The sequence below is a fragment of the Talaromyces amestolkiae genome (genome assembly GCF_001896365.1).
Source record: "Talaromyces amestolkiae strain CIB chromosome Unknown scaffold2.1, whole genome shotgun sequence".
Lineage (NCBI taxonomy): Eukaryota > Fungi > Ascomycota > Eurotiomycetes > Eurotiales > Trichocomaceae > Talaromyces > Talaromyces amestolkiae.
Window position 1 is genome coordinate 2,024,383 of NW_024468038.1, and position 16,740 is coordinate 2,041,122.

General features: G+C 47.6%; 7 protein-coding genes across 7 annotated transcripts; 3 read left to right on the plus strand and 4 right to left on the minus strand.

Moving 5' to 3' along the window:
• Positions 1-68: 68 nt before the first annotated feature.
• On the minus strand, positions 69-1,071 carry BHQ10_001941 (uncharacterized protein; the record flags this gene model as incomplete). Its single annotated transcript, XM_040874032.1, has 2 exons — positions 69-758; positions 829-1,071. 2 exons carry the CDS (start codon positions 1,069-1,071, stop codon positions 69-71), a joined length of 933 nt encoding a protein of 310 aa, XP_040730446.1.
• A 2,406-nt stretch (positions 1,072-3,477) lies between these two features.
• On the plus strand, positions 3,478-5,949 carry BHQ10_001942 (uncharacterized protein; the record flags this gene model as incomplete). The annotated part of the gene is made up of 2 exons (XM_040874033.1): positions 3,478-3,938; positions 4,008-5,949. The coding sequence occupies 2 exons, from the start codon at positions 3,478-3,480 to the stop codon at positions 5,947-5,949; spliced, it is 2,403 nt and encodes an 800-aa protein (XP_040730447.1).
• Positions 5,950-6,550: 601 nt separating this feature from the next.
• Positions 6,551-9,207, minus strand: BHQ10_001943 (uncharacterized protein; the record flags this gene model as incomplete). Its single annotated transcript, XM_040874034.1, has 2 exons — positions 6,551-8,568; positions 8,622-9,207. The coding sequence occupies 2 exons, from the start codon at positions 9,205-9,207 to the stop codon at positions 6,551-6,553; spliced, it is 2,604 nt and encodes an 867-aa protein (XP_040730448.1).
• Positions 9,208-9,902: 695 nt separating this feature from the next.
• On the plus strand, positions 9,903-11,677 carry BHQ10_001944 (uncharacterized protein; the record flags this gene model as incomplete). Its single annotated transcript, XM_040874035.1, has 2 exons — positions 9,903-9,988; positions 10,045-11,677. 2 exons carry the CDS (start codon positions 9,903-9,905, stop codon positions 11,675-11,677), a joined length of 1,719 nt encoding a protein of 572 aa, XP_040730449.1.
• A 132-nt stretch (positions 11,678-11,809) lies between these two features.
• BHQ10_001945 (uncharacterized protein) lies at positions 11,810-12,688 on the minus strand (the record flags this gene model as incomplete). Its single annotated transcript, XM_040874036.1, has 6 exons — positions 11,810-11,857; positions 11,908-11,986; positions 12,041-12,153; positions 12,211-12,485; positions 12,575-12,620; positions 12,683-12,688. 6 exons carry the CDS (start codon positions 12,686-12,688, stop codon positions 11,810-11,812), a joined length of 567 nt encoding a protein of 188 aa, XP_040730450.1.
• Positions 12,689-13,062: 374 nt separating this feature from the next.
• On the plus strand, positions 13,063-14,415 carry BHQ10_001946 (uncharacterized protein; the record flags this gene model as incomplete). Its single annotated transcript, XM_040874037.1, has 4 exons — positions 13,063-13,199; positions 13,250-13,337; positions 13,390-13,948; positions 14,003-14,415. 4 exons carry the CDS (start codon positions 13,063-13,065, stop codon positions 14,413-14,415), a joined length of 1,197 nt encoding a protein of 398 aa, XP_040730451.1.
• A 200-nt stretch (positions 14,416-14,615) lies between these two features.
• Positions 14,616-16,064, minus strand: BHQ10_001947 (uncharacterized protein; the record flags this gene model as incomplete). The annotated part of the gene is made up of 1 exon (XM_040874038.1): positions 14,616-16,064. The coding sequence occupies one exon, from the start codon at positions 16,062-16,064 to the stop codon at positions 14,616-14,618; it is 1,449 nt and encodes a 482-aa protein (XP_040730452.1).
• Between the last annotated feature and the right edge of the window lie 676 nt (positions 16,065-16,740).

Sequence of the window (16,740 nt, forward strand, 5' to 3'; positions counted from 1 at the left end):
TTGATCATGTTATCTCGGCAGAGACCTGATGTAATTGCAGGTAGTCCTATTAACATTACTTCAATGAATCACGCTGGTTCTCCAATCAATTGTTTGAAGCCCTTGACCAGACCTTGCCATTCTTGCTGGTGTTCTCCACTAAACTCCTCAATCTTTGAAAACAGCTCCAGATCCTCTTTCATATGGACTTCACTCTTCGTTCCATCAAGCACCGAAACCTTTCCTAGACTCATCACAAGCGCGTACAAAGCAGCTGCAACACTGATCCCCACATTTTCTGAAAGTTGCTGTACCTGCTCACTCTCGATAAGCTCCGGGTTGGCCGTCAGTGTCCAGAAAGACTGGTACATAATGTCATTTTCGCGAGCAAAAGAGCGTAATTTCACGTCGTAGTCTTCATCAGGGTAAAAGCGATTCTGAACCACAGCCGGCTTGATTTTGATCTCAGGTGAGGAACAAAGCGCTTTCAGTATCGGAAGTGGGCAATTTGATATTCCGAGGTTGTGTATAACGTCGGGCACAAAGCTCTCGGCTGCGATCCAGGCCTCTATAGTCTGTTCAATGGCTCTTAACGGTGAATGGAGTACCAGTGTGTCGATATAGGTACCATTAGCCGTATTTGCCTCATCTTGTGCAAGGCCTAAATTGTGGAGAGACGAGTGGATTGATGCCTTGACTTGCTCGCTTATACTAAGACTTGCATCATATGGCATATCATGTGGATTCTGTCCTGATATCGGTGTGTATTTTGTTTGGATCTTTTGGTCCATTATTTTTTGGATTTCATATAGAGAGGTCTCCTGGGATGCATGATTCCAAAACACTCACGTAGATTTCCTCGCGCTTGACAATACCCTCGGCAATCGCTTTTCTAATTCCTTCTCCCACTAGATCTTCACGATAATGTTTCGGCTGTGCTGCAGTGTCTACGGCACGAAATCCGGCTTTTAGAGCTGTATATACAAGCTCTGCGCTACGGTTTTTTTTCCAAGCCGTCCCATAGATCAAAGTGGGCATCTGGGTTGGAGGGGTGCGACCATTGGATCGTAGCAGCAGATAGGCAGTGGGCATTTTGAGTATATTAGTTGCAGGTTTGGCCATTGAAGTGCTTCAGCCTTGAGAACGGATGAAATATGGTTTCATAAATGGTATTTGAGGTTGAAGCTGACCTCACGAAGCCCTGTCTGAGGCTGATTCGGAAGGGGCCGTTGGTACTAACCTCAAATGGTTAGCGTTAATTATCTCGCTCCTGCCCCACAATATCCCCTAAAATACGTAGTACGTAACAGTGATGCTTATTCATTTCGTTAGTAAGCAGACTCCTTCCCTAGGTAGATTCCTTTCGGGAAGGTCAGCAGATATGCTGCAACATTCACTCTCGTCTGAGGACGTCTGGCCGCGAGGAATACCATCTTCGGTCCAGCTTCACCCGGAAGATGATTTGTCCGAGGATGGCCTGACAAAGGAATCAAAAGACTACGTATGTATATTGCTTTGATGATGTAAAAATGATAAGTTCTCAATTGTAGGAGGAATGGGTCCCAAAGACTGGCCTCAGCGAGGACAATGCGAAAATGGCGAGCGCTAATTGAAAGATGGGCTTCTGCGGATCAGGCTTTTTCTTACACACCCTCATGAAAAGTCTTACGCTCTCTGATCATTTTCAATTCTACTGTCATGATAACCTTCGAGCTGATTCATTCTAATCCTACCACAACCGTGCGCCTCTACGAGAATCGGCAATAGAGTATCCGCGATATCTCCCCAACCAGGCGCCTGACAAGAAGCGCTTCATGTGTCTAGTCCCCGTTGATAAGGATTACCATACCGACAACTACATAGATCTTTTGAAAGTCCTTATTTTAATTCATTTCCATGTATTCTTATTGGGATAATCCTCTAACGCCTAGTATAGTTATTAATCCATCATCTACCACGCCCAATCTGTTAAACACCAACTCTTATAAAAATCTGTTGAGCAGCCACTACCTTCAGCCAGCTGACTTTCGCGTAGTTTTTATTCCTCATAGAGAGGGTAAAATAGAAGCTAGCAGGATTTAATTGTAGTAGATAAGAACTCTATAAAAGATAATTGAGTCGCGCTAATGAACTTTGAACGTAATGACTAGGTAAAACACTAGACAAAGATTACGATCTCACTCACTGGTCCGTACAATAATATATTGCCATGTCTTATGCTATTGGGAGTATATTAGTCCTAATGGTAATACGTTTCGGAATAATCTGTGAGGCTTGTCCATTCTATCTGGATAATCTCAGAAAGAGATTAATATAAGCAATTTTAGCATTGATGTCAATTCGCCTTTTACTGCTATATTAGATATATTGGTAAGTATTGCTACACACAGAAAAGGTCCGAGTCGGTATCCTCTAGATTATTGGGTGTGTGAGATGAGAAGTAGAAGACTGAGAGCTTGACTAAAATCTAACAACCCGATCTACTATGACCTTGTATATGATTTTCATTCTCTGCTAGAACAATAAGATAATCGATCCGATCGATACAACGAGCGAATTGAGGCTGAAGTCATAAAAGCACACGGCGACGAGACTAGGCAGTGCTATCTTGAGAACTACTAGGCATTTTGATGGTAGGGAATTGCCGAAACCCTACTTGAAAAGCTGATGCATTGCAGAAAGCAAAGTATTAGTGTTGTTGAACTCATTTCTTCAGTTGATGCAATTGAAATAGCCTAAACCTAATATAAATAAACGGATCACGTGGGTGCACGAGTCACAGAGCGGTCAGGACGCGGCGTGACTTCACATTGAAACAAGCTCGGGGCGGGATGAAGTCAGTTTGGCCGAAAGAAAACTAAAAGAACCAACTTACGACTGAACTCATCAGAAGCAAACCAGCGCGCGCTGCCCTCTCCTCTCTATCGACAATCCCTAATAATACCTACGACTGGCTTGGGTTTCCACTTCGCATACAATATCTTCTGCGACCATTGTCCTCTGCGATCCACTGAAAAACGTTATTCTACCCGCATCGGTGTTCGCTCATCGGCAGGCTTCTAGATTTACCAGCTCGCTGACTACGAACAATACCACAACCTAGCACGCGTTTCATCCCCTATTGAACATCCTGCGCGACTATTGTGCCATTTACAACCCGTTCCGGTTGAGAAAGCCATCCTATTGTCTTCAGCTGTCCCAGATCATTGCGTCAACTTCAGCCCCCCCACCCGCGATACCATCACATAACCCATATCAATGCGCATTTCAAATAATTGGTGTCACAACACGATTTGACTGTTCTCGCTTTTTGGCGCTGCATCTATCAACGTATCTCAAGACTACGATCGACTTTGTTCAACTCCGCCGGCCTCGTCAATTTACAAGGCCACGATAGTGAAGAAAATCAACTTTTCAAGAGTGACCTTTGGGTCCTCTTCTATCTTTTAATACCCACCAGCAAGTTGACAACAGGTAAATCACACAAACACATTAAAGATGACTTCCCAAGGGGTGCCGTCTCGTAAGCGTGCTGCCCCAGGAACGTCGCCTGTTGTGCATGCGCCTATTGGGTCTATCCCAAGTTACACAGACACCACCAATCAATTGTCAGACGACCAATTTCTTCAATGGGGTCAAGATCCTCATGCCGCCGCTGCTGTCGCGCAACCATTTCCTATCGATCCGAACCCATATACCACCATGTCATATGTCGCCGCCAACCAGGACATTCCAGTACCCACAAATCAACCCTCCAACCAGCTCACCAGGAGACCTGTGAACCAGTTGATGAATCGAAATCGCTCGTTTGAGCAATCGTCTGTTTCGTCTGTTCCAGAGAGCGGTGGCGATGGATGGGGAGAAAGTCTAGCAGAACTCGAACAGCGAGCGCTAATTGCGAAGCGGGAGGCTCAGGCCAAGCGAAAGCAAATTCCTCCTTTTGTTCAGAAGCTCCGCAGGTATGTTATGTTTCTTGTCTGTGCTCATCACATGGTGGGAATTTTACACTAATGGTTGGGTTCAACTAGTTTTCTCGATGAACCACAATACGCTGATTTCATTCGATGGTCGGATGACGGAAACTCGTTCATCGTGCTCGATGAAGACGAGTTCGCCCGCAGGCTCATTCCAGAGCTTTTCAAACACAACAAATATGCCTCCTTCGTACGTCAATTAAACATGTATGGCTTTCACAAAAAGGTCGGCCTGTCCGATAATTCGATGCGAGCCAGCGAAAGAAAAAACAAGAGCCCGAGTGAATACGCCAACCCGTACTTTAAGCGCGGTCACCCGGATCTCCTTTGGCTGATTCAGAAACCCAAGAATGCGCCTGGTCAGGGTAGTAAAGGCGCCAAAGGTGCTAAGATCAAGACTGAGGATGGCGAAGAGCATGATCCTGACGAATTGGTTGATGATATCGGCCGCGACGAACGACCACGACTTGGCGGTCAGCTTGCGATAACCAACGGGCAAGATGTCATGCCCAAAGATCAACTAGCAGGTGTATATCGTGAGCTCCAAACTATCCGCCAACAACAGCAGATTATTTCAAGTACGATATCCAAATTACGCCGTGAACATGAGCAGTTGTATGCCCAAGCTGCAAATTTTCAAGAACAGCACAGCCGCCATGAAAACTCTATCAACGCAATTCTCACGTTCCTTGCTACCGTTTACAATCGCAGCCTTCAGGGGCATGACGGACCACAAAATATCGCCAATTCGTTTTCCGGAATTATATCTCAAGATCAGGGCAACTTTGTTGATGTCGGTGACGACTTTGCTCTGAGTACTTTGGGCAACGATCTTGCTTCAGGGACACCACGATTCAAGAAACAACCATTGCTTCTTAAAGCCCCCCCTCAGGCCAACACGACGACCAGTGACCGCGCCACCACATTGTCTCCGGCCGCCAGCAATTACGATACACTCTCGAACCGTAAATATTCCCGCCCAAGTACTACGCCGTCACATACTATTGAAGAAGTGCAAGATGCCACTAGTCCCCAAACGACAGCTTCCTCAAAACCCTCGCAAGATCAGCGCAAGCCACAGCGTGATATAATGTCCATGATTCAGCTTTCCAATGCCGCCAATGGGATTCCAACAACTTTTGCTGATTTTCCAAACATTGTTAATTCTCTCGAAACTTCTGGTGGCAAGTCGGCGCTTACTCCAAAACAGCGGGCAGACATGTTGCGGCAGATTGCGCGCGACACGACCGTTAGTGATCCAAGCTTAGCTTCTTCCAACAACGCCCTCATCACTCCTACTCCTCCACCAATGCCAGCCGACTATTCTGCTCAACTTGCAAACACCCGTACTGAAATTGATAATTTGATGAAGATGCAAGCAGAACAGGACCGTTCTGTACAGAACCTCACCAATTTGCTGCAGCCATTGAGCCCTACTGGTCAGATTCCAGGGCTTCAGGAGGGCCACGTTGTCCCTCCATCTCTTGACCTCGATCAGATCTTCAATAGCCAAGATTATTTCACGGACTATAATGATCTAGAAAACAAGGGAAATCTTGACCTTGGAGACACGTCTGCAAACTTAACGACAGGGATACCTTCCCAGGCTTATAGAGCAACTGCAAACGATCAAACCACCACCGATGATCTCTTCAACTTCGACAATCTCGGCAACGACGCTGTAGATACCGATCTATTCGGTGACGCTCGAGCTTCTAATGCGGGAGCAGGATACTTTGATAATTACGACGACTACCTCAAACCCGGCTTCAGCAATGACGACCTCAGCAACCGCAACACGGCTGCTACTGTCGCTGGTAATGGCAATAACACGAAGAGCGCCACCTCTCCAGAGACAGGACGAATCATCGAGACACTTACCGACAGCGAATCAACTAGTCCCACGAATACGGTGGATGAGAACTACCAAAGTCTCAACGCAAGCAATACATCTGACGTGAACACACAGAGCCCAAAGCGGCGACGGAGGGCTTGATTTCTGATCATACAAGTACGGATACCTTTATATACGGGAGGCATATATCTTCTTTGTTCTGAACAGCATGATTCATAATGACACGAAATACACTTATTCACGAGACTTGTCCAAAATTAAACATGGCGCAACTGGTTATCTTCATATACGAAGGAAAGGGGTGGATAAATTCAAATTGAGGAGACGCGGAGTACGGATTCTTCTCTGGTTTACTATGATACTTTTTCTTGACCTTGGGCCTGGCTACTATTCCCCAGGACTCATGTACCATCCACATATGATATGCTAAATCTACATACCGAGGCTGTGTAGGTTCATGGTAGATAAATATCTCATAGATCGTTTGATGGAGTTGGGTTATGCTTGACCAGTATATCATCACTTGATAGATCTAGACTCATTACCCAGGAATTCCAAACAGTAGTAGATGTAATGAACGGGAATGCAACGCTGCAATGATCACCTTAGCTTTACAACAGTTACAGGGTCTATGCAAACTCGAAACAAATGAAGTGATGATACCACCCCAAAACAAACCAAAACAGGGCCAATTACAAGCAAATTCAATATCGTAAAAAGTCATAATACATTATCATCAGTCCTACATAACAACGCAATCTTTATCTCTAGGTACTTGTCCCCTTCGGTCCGGTACGCTTTGCAGTGGTTGTCGTCGACCAGTTGACGACGGAGGTGTCCCACCGGGGTATTGCTGAATTCTTCGTGTTCCGTACTCCGTGTTTAGGGGCATTCCTGGTTGCGCTTGTTGCTGTCTGTTGAACATTTCTGCGGCTTTGTTGCGTGCTACTTGCTCATATGAAGGGGGCGGTGCGTCGTCTGCTATATCGTCGTCGTTATCGGTAACACCAGGTGCGTCTTGGGGTATGTTGTTTTGGTTATTATTGTTGTCGTTGGGTCTACGAGGAGGTGATTGGATGGAAGATGATGATACTGAGGGGTTGCGGAGACGGCTTGTTGAGGCCGATGCGGAGGATTGGGAGTATCGGTGTGCGGGTACCGTGTTGCGGGCGGTCGTACTTGCTACCCTGGTCGAGGAAGAACGAGCGTGTGGTTGTTGTTGCCGTTGCTGCTGTTGTTGCGCCTCTTCTTGGTATTGAAGTGATAGTGCATATGCATAATCTGCATCTTCTTGTTCGGTGTTGTGTGAAGGTGTCGAAGAAGTTGTAGTAGCATGGTTCCGGCTTGATGTTCGTTGTGAAACAAGATGCGACGGTTCATTAGGACCTGGAGCAGATGGAGCGTGGCCGACTGGCCTGAAATCGCCAGCATAGTATTCAGTGTTTGCACCTGTGATATCTACGAGCGACTCCCATACGATTTCTGCATGGTCAGCGTAGCCGGCATCGGTGATTAAAGTAAAAAGTTGTTCCGACTGTGGGTGTTTATAGAGAGTTGAAAAATGATCATTGCGGAACAAAATCGAAACTGATCCAGGTGGAAGCGTTTTGCCCAAATGATCAAGTCCGAATTCAGTCAGCTGTGTTGTATTTTCAACATTCACGAATTGATTGATGATCTGAATGTCGTCCATCATACGTTCCTCATCAGGAGTTAAAGTTGCCCCATTGCGAAACACGCGATCTTCTAATTCTTCTTTGCGGAATTGTAAGAGTTGAATATCCTCGTAGTACTGAGCAACTCGTACCATAGCATCGTGGACTCCACTTGTTGGTGTAGCGATCCATCCATGAACCAAGGGGACTTTGAACGAATCATATAACTGGATGTCCTTGGTCTCGTAAAATGATCCTAGAGCTGCCGGGGAATTGAGTGTGAGACGGGGATTGACATTCATTCCGGTATGCAGCATAGTTAGAAACCGACTGAGAGCCTCAATATCAGGAAGCTCATCATTCGAATATGTGACTAGCTCATCAAATAGAGCCTGAATCAGTAACCCTAATGAAATGTTCTCTCTGGTTTTCAATGCACGAACTATCGGCGGTTCGGTCTTTCTATCAGAGCGCATGATGAGTCCATTGACAAGAGCAAGCAAAGGACATGGTCCATTTCGACTCTGAACAAGCACGGGAGATTCACGCAACTGTCCTGTATAATCAGTCCAGTTTATGTGACGAATCGCATAGGTCTCCGCTTGTTTCTCTTGGAAACTCTTCAATTCAGCTTCAGACATCGGCGGCGGCGGCAGCGAATCCGACGTAGTTTGAGGCGGTCGTGAAGTCGGCGGTTGGGCTTGCATATTGTCCTTTGGGGGTGGATCCGGTCGCTTTTCGCTAGACCATGGATTGTCTTCAGTGTTTGTTGGGGTATCTTCAAGATCTATGAGTTGTGGCGACGAAGCCCGCGGAATCTGTTGTGAAGAGGACGCATTCGACGTATTGGCGGATTCCGGTCGTAGTGACAGTTCCTGCCAGTGATTATTCGTATCCCACTCTTGTTCGGTTTGGTTCAGAGTATATGTGTTGTCAGCGCCGCTTTCCGTGGAGGGCATTTTCCCCTTGTCCGACAAGGCTTGTGTAACCGTTCCGGCATTATGCAGAGATACTCCTCCATCTGGCTGTTGACTAGGCTGATTCCATGGATCTTCTGGTTGGTCGAATATCGACAACCGCGCTGTCATGGGGATAATCCCTGAAGCTTGGGGAAGTTAGCATTAATTTGTAAACATGAATAGTTACACGGGGACTTACTTTGGCTGTTTCTTTCAGATTGGTCCGGAGGCAGATTCGATGTAGATGAACCTTGTTCTGAGTGAGATGGTAACCGTTCGCGCCGACTATTATCTTCCCAAGGATTTGGGCTCGAGTTTTGAGCACGTAAAAAGGGGTTGTTGGAGCGGAATCGCTGTGGCGACGTCCCTAATACCGACTCTCCAGCCGACGGCTGTTTCCCAAAACCATCATCACTGTACTGTATGCTCGAGCCTGTATGTTGATACGCTGCGTTATTCGAGCCCGGCATCTGCTGTGAAGCTCCGCTCATATGCGCCATTCCCACAGGCCGTTCTACCAGCTCATCCTCCCACGGGCTACTGCTCGCCACCGGGGACTTTTGTGCTTCTTCAAGAGGCATTAGGTCAAATGCTGGGCTAGTCCGTAGGTCGGGTGAATATATAGAGTCCGTGTCAAGCTCCCAGCTATCTTTTCGAGAGGATTGCTGATGAGTAGCCGACCGTGGCGAGGTAGAGCTCCGCGAGACAGTCGATCGAGGATCCGAACCGTTTCTGGCTCGCGAAGGAACGTTAATCCCAGGCGGTGGAGATTTTCGGAGCACCATGGACACGATATAGTTTTGTGTTGTCAGTAATCAGAACGCTGGCCGCTAGAGTCCGGTATGTAAGTGTAGTTTATTTGACGGCATGAGACAGCTTATATTTGTCTAAGACAGCTATATCTTCTGGTCAACACTCAACAGTTGGTGGCGATGATCAGGGATGGACGTTGTCGTAGAGTCGGAGATCCGAGCGTAAATATTGCAATATGCAGGACCGACTGTCGTAATTGGAATGTGAGCAGCGAACTATACGTAACTCCCAAGCAGCAGTGACATAAATGTAAAAAAAATTGTTGAGCAGACAAATAGATGAACGCTTCAGTACTTGGGGCCGGTATAGGCTGCCATTTTTTCCCGCAGGCACACTCCAAGGCAGAGAAGATATGCCAGATGAAGTTGACTCTAAGCGCCGAAGGAAGGAAGGACGATGTCATAACGCGGGGAGAATGGGGCCTGTAGAGCCTAGGCAATCGTGTTACCACACATTACATGCATCGCGACCAGAACGCTGAGCAGATAAGCTGTTATGGCGTAACGTACTGTAATCCTTATCCGGAGCGGCACCACTTGTTTTCCCGAGGCGGGCAAGGTTGTGCTCCAATCAGAAGTTGCGATTGCGCCGCAAACAACTTTTTTATCCCAGTTCATTGCCCTCGCTTCAGATAGCTGAAGAGACTGTGAAGCTGAATCAGCTGGACATGGATTCATTTGTACGGCCTAATCAATGGGTGGCCATCCGGCTGTCTTCGGATATGTACAAGCTGGTCAAAGCAACTCCCAATACGTTAGTCTCAAATTTCTTGAACCTTCAAATGCACAGCTAATGTTTGTGTGAAACAGAACAATTTTGCTTGGTAAATACGGCAGCTTTTATACAAACCAGATCCTCGGTCGACCATTTCATTTAACCTATGAACTCTCGAATGAATCCGAAGAAGATGGATACAGTCTGCGTGTTGTGGCAGCCGCAGAGCTCCATGCGGAAGCTCTCATCAGTGAAGGATCCGGAGAAGCGGACGGCATAGTAGAGGAAGCAGACTCTGCAAATATAGAACAACCTATTCGTTCGAATCGCGATATCAATGACGACGGTTCGGCGCAGACTTTGACGTGGGAGGAAATCGAAGAGTTGAAACAGAATGCTACAGGCGCTGGAAAAGAGATTATCGATAAATTATTGGAGTCCCATTCGACCATTGACAAGAAGACGGCCTTTTCGCTGGCAAAATATAAGCTGCGCAAAGAGAAGAAGTACCTCAAAAGGTTCACCGTTGTGCCTTTGGACGTGAATATATTGACGGAGTACATGCTCGAGCAAAAAGAAGCAAGCAGGATAATGGAGCTTCGTCACGAGTCGATAGGGCTGTTAGGATGTTGGGGAAATGTTCATCACAGTGGAAATTTAGAAAATATCGATCCGAGCGGCAGATATCTTGTTCTAGATGACACAGGCGGCCTTGTCATTGCGGCCATGGCTGAGAGGATGGGTATACTCTATCCAACGGACGGAGATGAGGATAATGAAGAGCTTGGGAACTACTCGAATGTCAACGGAAAAGAAGAGACGACGACAGCTCCAAGTCAAACGAATAAGAAGCAAACAGGGGCAAAACCGCAGAACCAGCAACGCATCAGGAAACAGCCCATGACCGCAAAACAAAATACAATTACAGTTATCCACCCTCATTCACAACCCAACCTCAGCCTGTTGAAATATTTTGGATACGAAGCAGAAGAACCCGACGAGACACACCCTCTGTTTGACCATCTCAAAATGGCTACTTGGCTTCAAGTACTCGACCCAGAAGCTGACAACATATATTCCGACAAGCCAGAGGAAGTCGACGATGCGACATTAAAGTCGTACAAACCTCGACAACGCGGAACATATCACCGCAAACATGCTAGATGGGCTCGAGTCCGGGCTGTTGTTGACGAAGTACGAGAAGGCGGATATGACGGCCTCATAGTGGCCAGTGTCATGGATCCGGATTCTGTGCTGAAACATCTCGTTCCTTTACTTAATGGTGGTGCTCCAATTGTGGTATACTCGCCATCAGTAGAGCTACTCACGAACCTAATGGATCAGTACTCCACAGCCCGCCGCACAGCATACATCTACAAAAAGGCAGATCTTGAGAAAGAGCGAAGAAGCATTGACCCTGAAAACATGGATGTCGATCTTCCTTCCATTGAGTCACAATTATCGTCGGAATTCCCTCTTGATCCGACTTTAATATTAGCGCCTATGCTTCAGACATCGCGAGTCAGAGAATGGCAGGTTCTTCCGGGCCGGACACATCCTCTAATGACCGGCCGAGGCGGTGCAGAGGGATACATATTCCATGGTATTCGGGCCATCCCGCAATCACAGCATGTTCAGGCACGCGGAATCTCGACTCGCAAGAAGCGGAAGTTGGATGTCGGCGATATCGGAACACCTGAGGATGCATCGACGCCGATTACTGCATGACATCAGTCGGCAAAGACGGTGTTTGTATAGTAGATCTAGAGTAAGAGCGTAATGTACAATGATACGCCGCAAAGTTCAGAACAATGGAATCACATTGGTGCTACCTAATATTGACATCAACAGACATAACATTTATAGACTTTTTCCCATGAACTTTCTCTTTGCAAAACTAAGCCAGAACTACACACAATTAGCATTCGAGCGAGAAGTAATAGCAATAAAACACTGACCTTGGAAGGACCTTCACCACCGGGGTATAATCTAGTAAGTAAACGAATAGCGAGCTCTTGTCGGACTTGAGAGAGGTATCTACACCTATCAGCCAACGCATACTTTCCAAAACAAAGAGTCAATCTAACTCACTGTCGGAGCTGTTCTGCATCCTGTCGGTCGCGTGGACGCTCAAAAGCTTGGTTTAGAGGAAACGAGACATCGCCCGGAATAGCGAACTGTTCCAGCGCAACATTGATCAATGCCTAGCCACGATAATCAGTCATCAATTATCCCATAGATAATATAGAAGAATAGCACACCTTCTCGGCATCCCTCGCCGTCATAGTAGGCTTAACCTTTCCCAAACATTCACTCAAAAACAGTATACCATAAATCAACATGCGGTCCGCCGGACCCTTGATCTCAAAGTTGCGAAAGAGCACATTGGCGCGGAAAAGGGATAGGATCTCGTCGATGCAGTCGTACGACTCGCTATTGGGGTCGAGGTCGAGGTCGGACTCTGAGGGTGGAAGCGCGGGGAGTACGTATGCGGGGCCACGAGTGCGAGTGCGCAGGGGCAGGAGAGGGAAATTTCCTGTGTATTCTGTTAGATACGGTGGCCTAGAGCTAGCGACACAGTATACATGTTTATGCATGTATACGGAGACCGATTGGGTTGCGCACCGATAATTGGGAGATCGGCCTCGTCGAGGAAGATTGAATGGTATGCCTAATGCATGGTGAGCATGAGACGATCCTTGCGGTCAATTGCCGGGGAGTAAAGATACATACAGGCATCTTGTAAGACCAAATGAGTGACTGTGCTGTACTTTTGGTTTTGAGCAGAGCCTATCAGAGAAGAGTTGAATATGTGAAGTTGATGTTAGATAGGCTGTTGTGATGACGGAGCTGTTGGCGGTGCGGAGGGCCGGCTCGCTGTTGCTGCCTTGATGCCTGGAACTGCAGGCTGCAACATAGCTTTGTTGAGCTAGCTGTAACAGGTTAGCTTATCACTTTCCGCGAAGAACCTCTTTACGCGCTGTCCGCCGTCTTTACGCGTCAAACAATCGATAACAGCATTTAATCAATTACAGCCATACTCTACGTTCACAAGGAATCTTGATACACAGCTGCCACATAACAGAAAATACGAAGAGATAAAGCGACAGAAAATGTCGGACTACGATGAAGATGTTGACATGGATTCCACGGCGCAGACCGCAATAAAATTTAGCTCCGACAACACCAATACCAAAGGCAAGAAAATTGTTGCTGATCTACCCATTGGAGCTGAGGACAATTTACCATGGTATGCCTGACACTAGGCTATAGCTAAAGGACGGTTACTGACAGACCTAGGGTTGAAAAGTACCGACCAAGCTCGCTGGACGAGGTTCAAGGACACCAGGATATACTAGCCACAATTAACAGATTCATCGACTCACATGTATGTCAGACTATCCTTGGTTTCGGCATGAGTCTTTTCTAATTATATTCAGCGACTACCACATCTCCTCCTTTACGGGCCCCCCGGTACTGGAAAAACCACTACAATCCTCGCCCTCGCCCGACGAATCTATGGCAGCAAAAACATGCGACAAATGGTCTTGGAGCTCAACGCATCCGACGACAGAGGCATCGACGTAGTCCGCGAACAAATCAAGACTTTTGCAAGCACAAAACAAATCTTTTCCGTGGCCGCTCCCGCCGCAAAGGAGAATTCCCTGGGGGCATTCAAATTGATCATTCTCGACGAGGCCGATGCGATGACGGCTACTGCGCAGATGGCGCTTCGACGGATTATGGAGAAATATACCGCCAATACGAGATTCTGTATTATTGCGAACTACACACATAAGCTCTCGCCAGCTTTATTGTCGAGATGTACGAGATTCAGATTCAGTCCGTTGAAAGAAGTGGATATTCGGTCGTTAGTAGACAAGGTCATTGAAGCGGAGAATGTGCGGATACAACCTGAAGCAACCGAAAGTCTTGTCAGACTGAGCAAAGGTGATATGCGGCGAGCCTTGAACGTTCTTCAAGCTTGTCACGCGAGCAGTACGTCAACCAATCCATAGACCAAAGCAAAGCTGAGAACTAATCTACAATTAGGCATCCCACTCCCCATGCGCAACGCGCCCAAAGACCAACCACCCCCCGAACACGAACTCATCACCGACGCAACAATCTACAACTGTATCGCCGCCCCTCATCCCTCCGACATCCGCGAAATCATGACCACCCTCTTGTCCACCAGCGACGTAACATCGTGCCTCAACACAATCAACACATTGAAGACAAGCAAAGGTCTTGCCCTAGCGGACATACTCAGCGCGCTAGGTGAGCAGCTACAAACGCTAGAAGTCCCCGCTCAGACTCGGATTAGTTGGTTGGAGGGATTGGCGGAGGTGGAGTGGCGGKTATCTGGCGGAGGGAGCGAGATGGTGCAGACTGGAGGTCTGGTAGGCGTCATCAGGAATGGATGTGAGTTGATGGGTGATAAGGGTGTGGCGATGGAGTTGTAAAGTACATCTTATGGATGGAGTCAGGAATCTGGAACGATGAGCATGACCATGTATGAAGAAGCATACACCATTCAAAAATAAGATACTTTGATATTAATAGTATTACCACTATAATTTCAACTGAATTAGATTCAAAGCTCATAAGAATAAGCGCACAAACATAATTCATCGCTCATAACATCTTTTCCTGCCTATCCCCTCTACTTTCCAGCAGCAGCGCTCTCAGTGCCTGCAGCAGCCGCAGCCGCCAGGGACTTCTTCTTCACCAACCTCAATCCACCCAGCAACATAGCAAGAACCTCCAACCCCAGAATTACGCCAAGCGTAACCATAGCACCAATCACTCCCGCAACAGCATTCGAAATACCTGATCCACTGCTCGACGACGACGCCGAAGCAGACGAAGAACTCGTCGAAGCAGTGCTAGTCGCACAGACACCGGTAGTATTACCACAAACCTGGCACCACTGATCCTGGCTAGTGATGGCAAATTTCTGTGTCTGAGTCACAAAGTCGGACCAGGGTAGCTCGATCTCCGAGCCACCAAATAGCGGGTACGCGGTCAGATTTGTGGTGGTTGCTGAAGTGCCGTTGTTAAACAGGAAACGCACGCTGATGTCGGATGCAGATGGCAACGCGTCGCTGGTCACAGTGGCGTTGGTGACGAGTTCCCAGACCATGCTAGATGCGTAGTCTGGGATACCGTAGAAAATGGGGTCGGCGGCAGGGAGATTAGCAAGCCCAAAATAAGATTGGAAAGTGCCGTATGATCCGAATTGGACGTTGAGGAGGGGATCGGATCTCGTGGTGATGGTTTCATTGAGAGCAAGCAGGGCCTGGCTGGCAAGCTGGGCACCGGCAATGGCACGCGCGGTGCTAGAAGCGTTGTAGGCGAGATTGTATTCGTGAATGTTGGCCAGGACGAAAAGCTCATGCATAGTCTCGTTGCTCACGCTGCTCAATGCCGGGTAAGTCGTGGTCGAGTTGTGGATCAATGCAACATTAAGCAGATCCCAGATAACATATGCATTTTTAAAGCTCAACTGGGACGTGGTGAATGTGGCATTCACTGCAGGAGCCACACTCTGGTACAAATCAGTAGTGGAGTTGAGATACTCCAAGTAAATATCCGAGTTGAAGAATTCGTTACTGCTGATCAGGGCATTGTTGCAGGACGAAGAGCTCTGAAGCCAGGGGTTATTTTCACTTCCGCTGCCGGAGCTCGTGATACTGATCGGGATAAGCTGGTATCCATTCAGGGGAGCTTCAACGACAGTTCCATTGCGGAGAGTTTGGTTTGATGCACCACCGACAGGTGGGTAGAGACCCTGAAGCCAGCCCGCGGCCGAATTCTGGAGTACATTATCCAGAGGTGCACTAACGGCCAATTGCGACAATTTGACAGTCTCGCTCTGGATGCCATAGATCTGGGTCGCTGAGCCATCGGCAATGTAGCGATCGTGGAAATTGGTGCCTGCACCGAGCACTTCATGGTATCCCAAGTCAGTGAGGGAGGCAGGCGGGGTGCTTTTGGATGTGCGGTCGCCGTGGCGGTGGAAGATGTAAGCACCGAGAATAGTTTCAGCAGCAGAGAGCTGGATGGCTGGGACGAGAGCCGCAGCGGCGAGAAGATTGATTTTGTAATGCATTTTGTCTGATTGTTTCTACTTGGCTCAGAAGAGTTTCTACTTAGCTAAGAAGAGAGGAAAGGAAAGTCGAGAGGGGAAGAGGGGTAGACGCAGCTTAAGAAGGCAATCAATGAATCAATGACTCTCTTCTTAACCCTCAAGAAGAAGCATAATACCCACTTTACAGGCTTACCACAGTTAGCATTATTAGTTGCACGAATGGGTATCTTCCCTTTTTTAGCGGGATCCGCGGAAATATTTTTCTCGTTTCCCCTCGGAGATGGACAGACCACAGATACTACGTACTGTCGTAGCTACGCGGGGTAGGTGACTCTCTTCAGAGGGACTGAAAAGGATGTCCATTCGTCGATGCGTCAGTCAAAGCGGCGGGTTGCGATGCTCGGCCAGGCCCGATAAGCATGACACAGACAAAACGCACGCTATAGTTATCTCCGAACATCTTCCGGTTGGTTGTCGTGGCGTACTTGGCATTTGTTATCTGATTGATTGCTGTATATGGCTAGTACGTGTTGACTCACAGATCGAGTCACAACCAGAACGGGATTGAAGAAGAGTGGTCGAGAAGCGGGGTCACCACGGAGCCTCCCGGAGCCTTAGTGTAGCCTCATGTCGATGGCACCATCTTCGACAACTTACCGTCCAGCAACAAAGAGGTTATAGCGATCAATCAGTATAG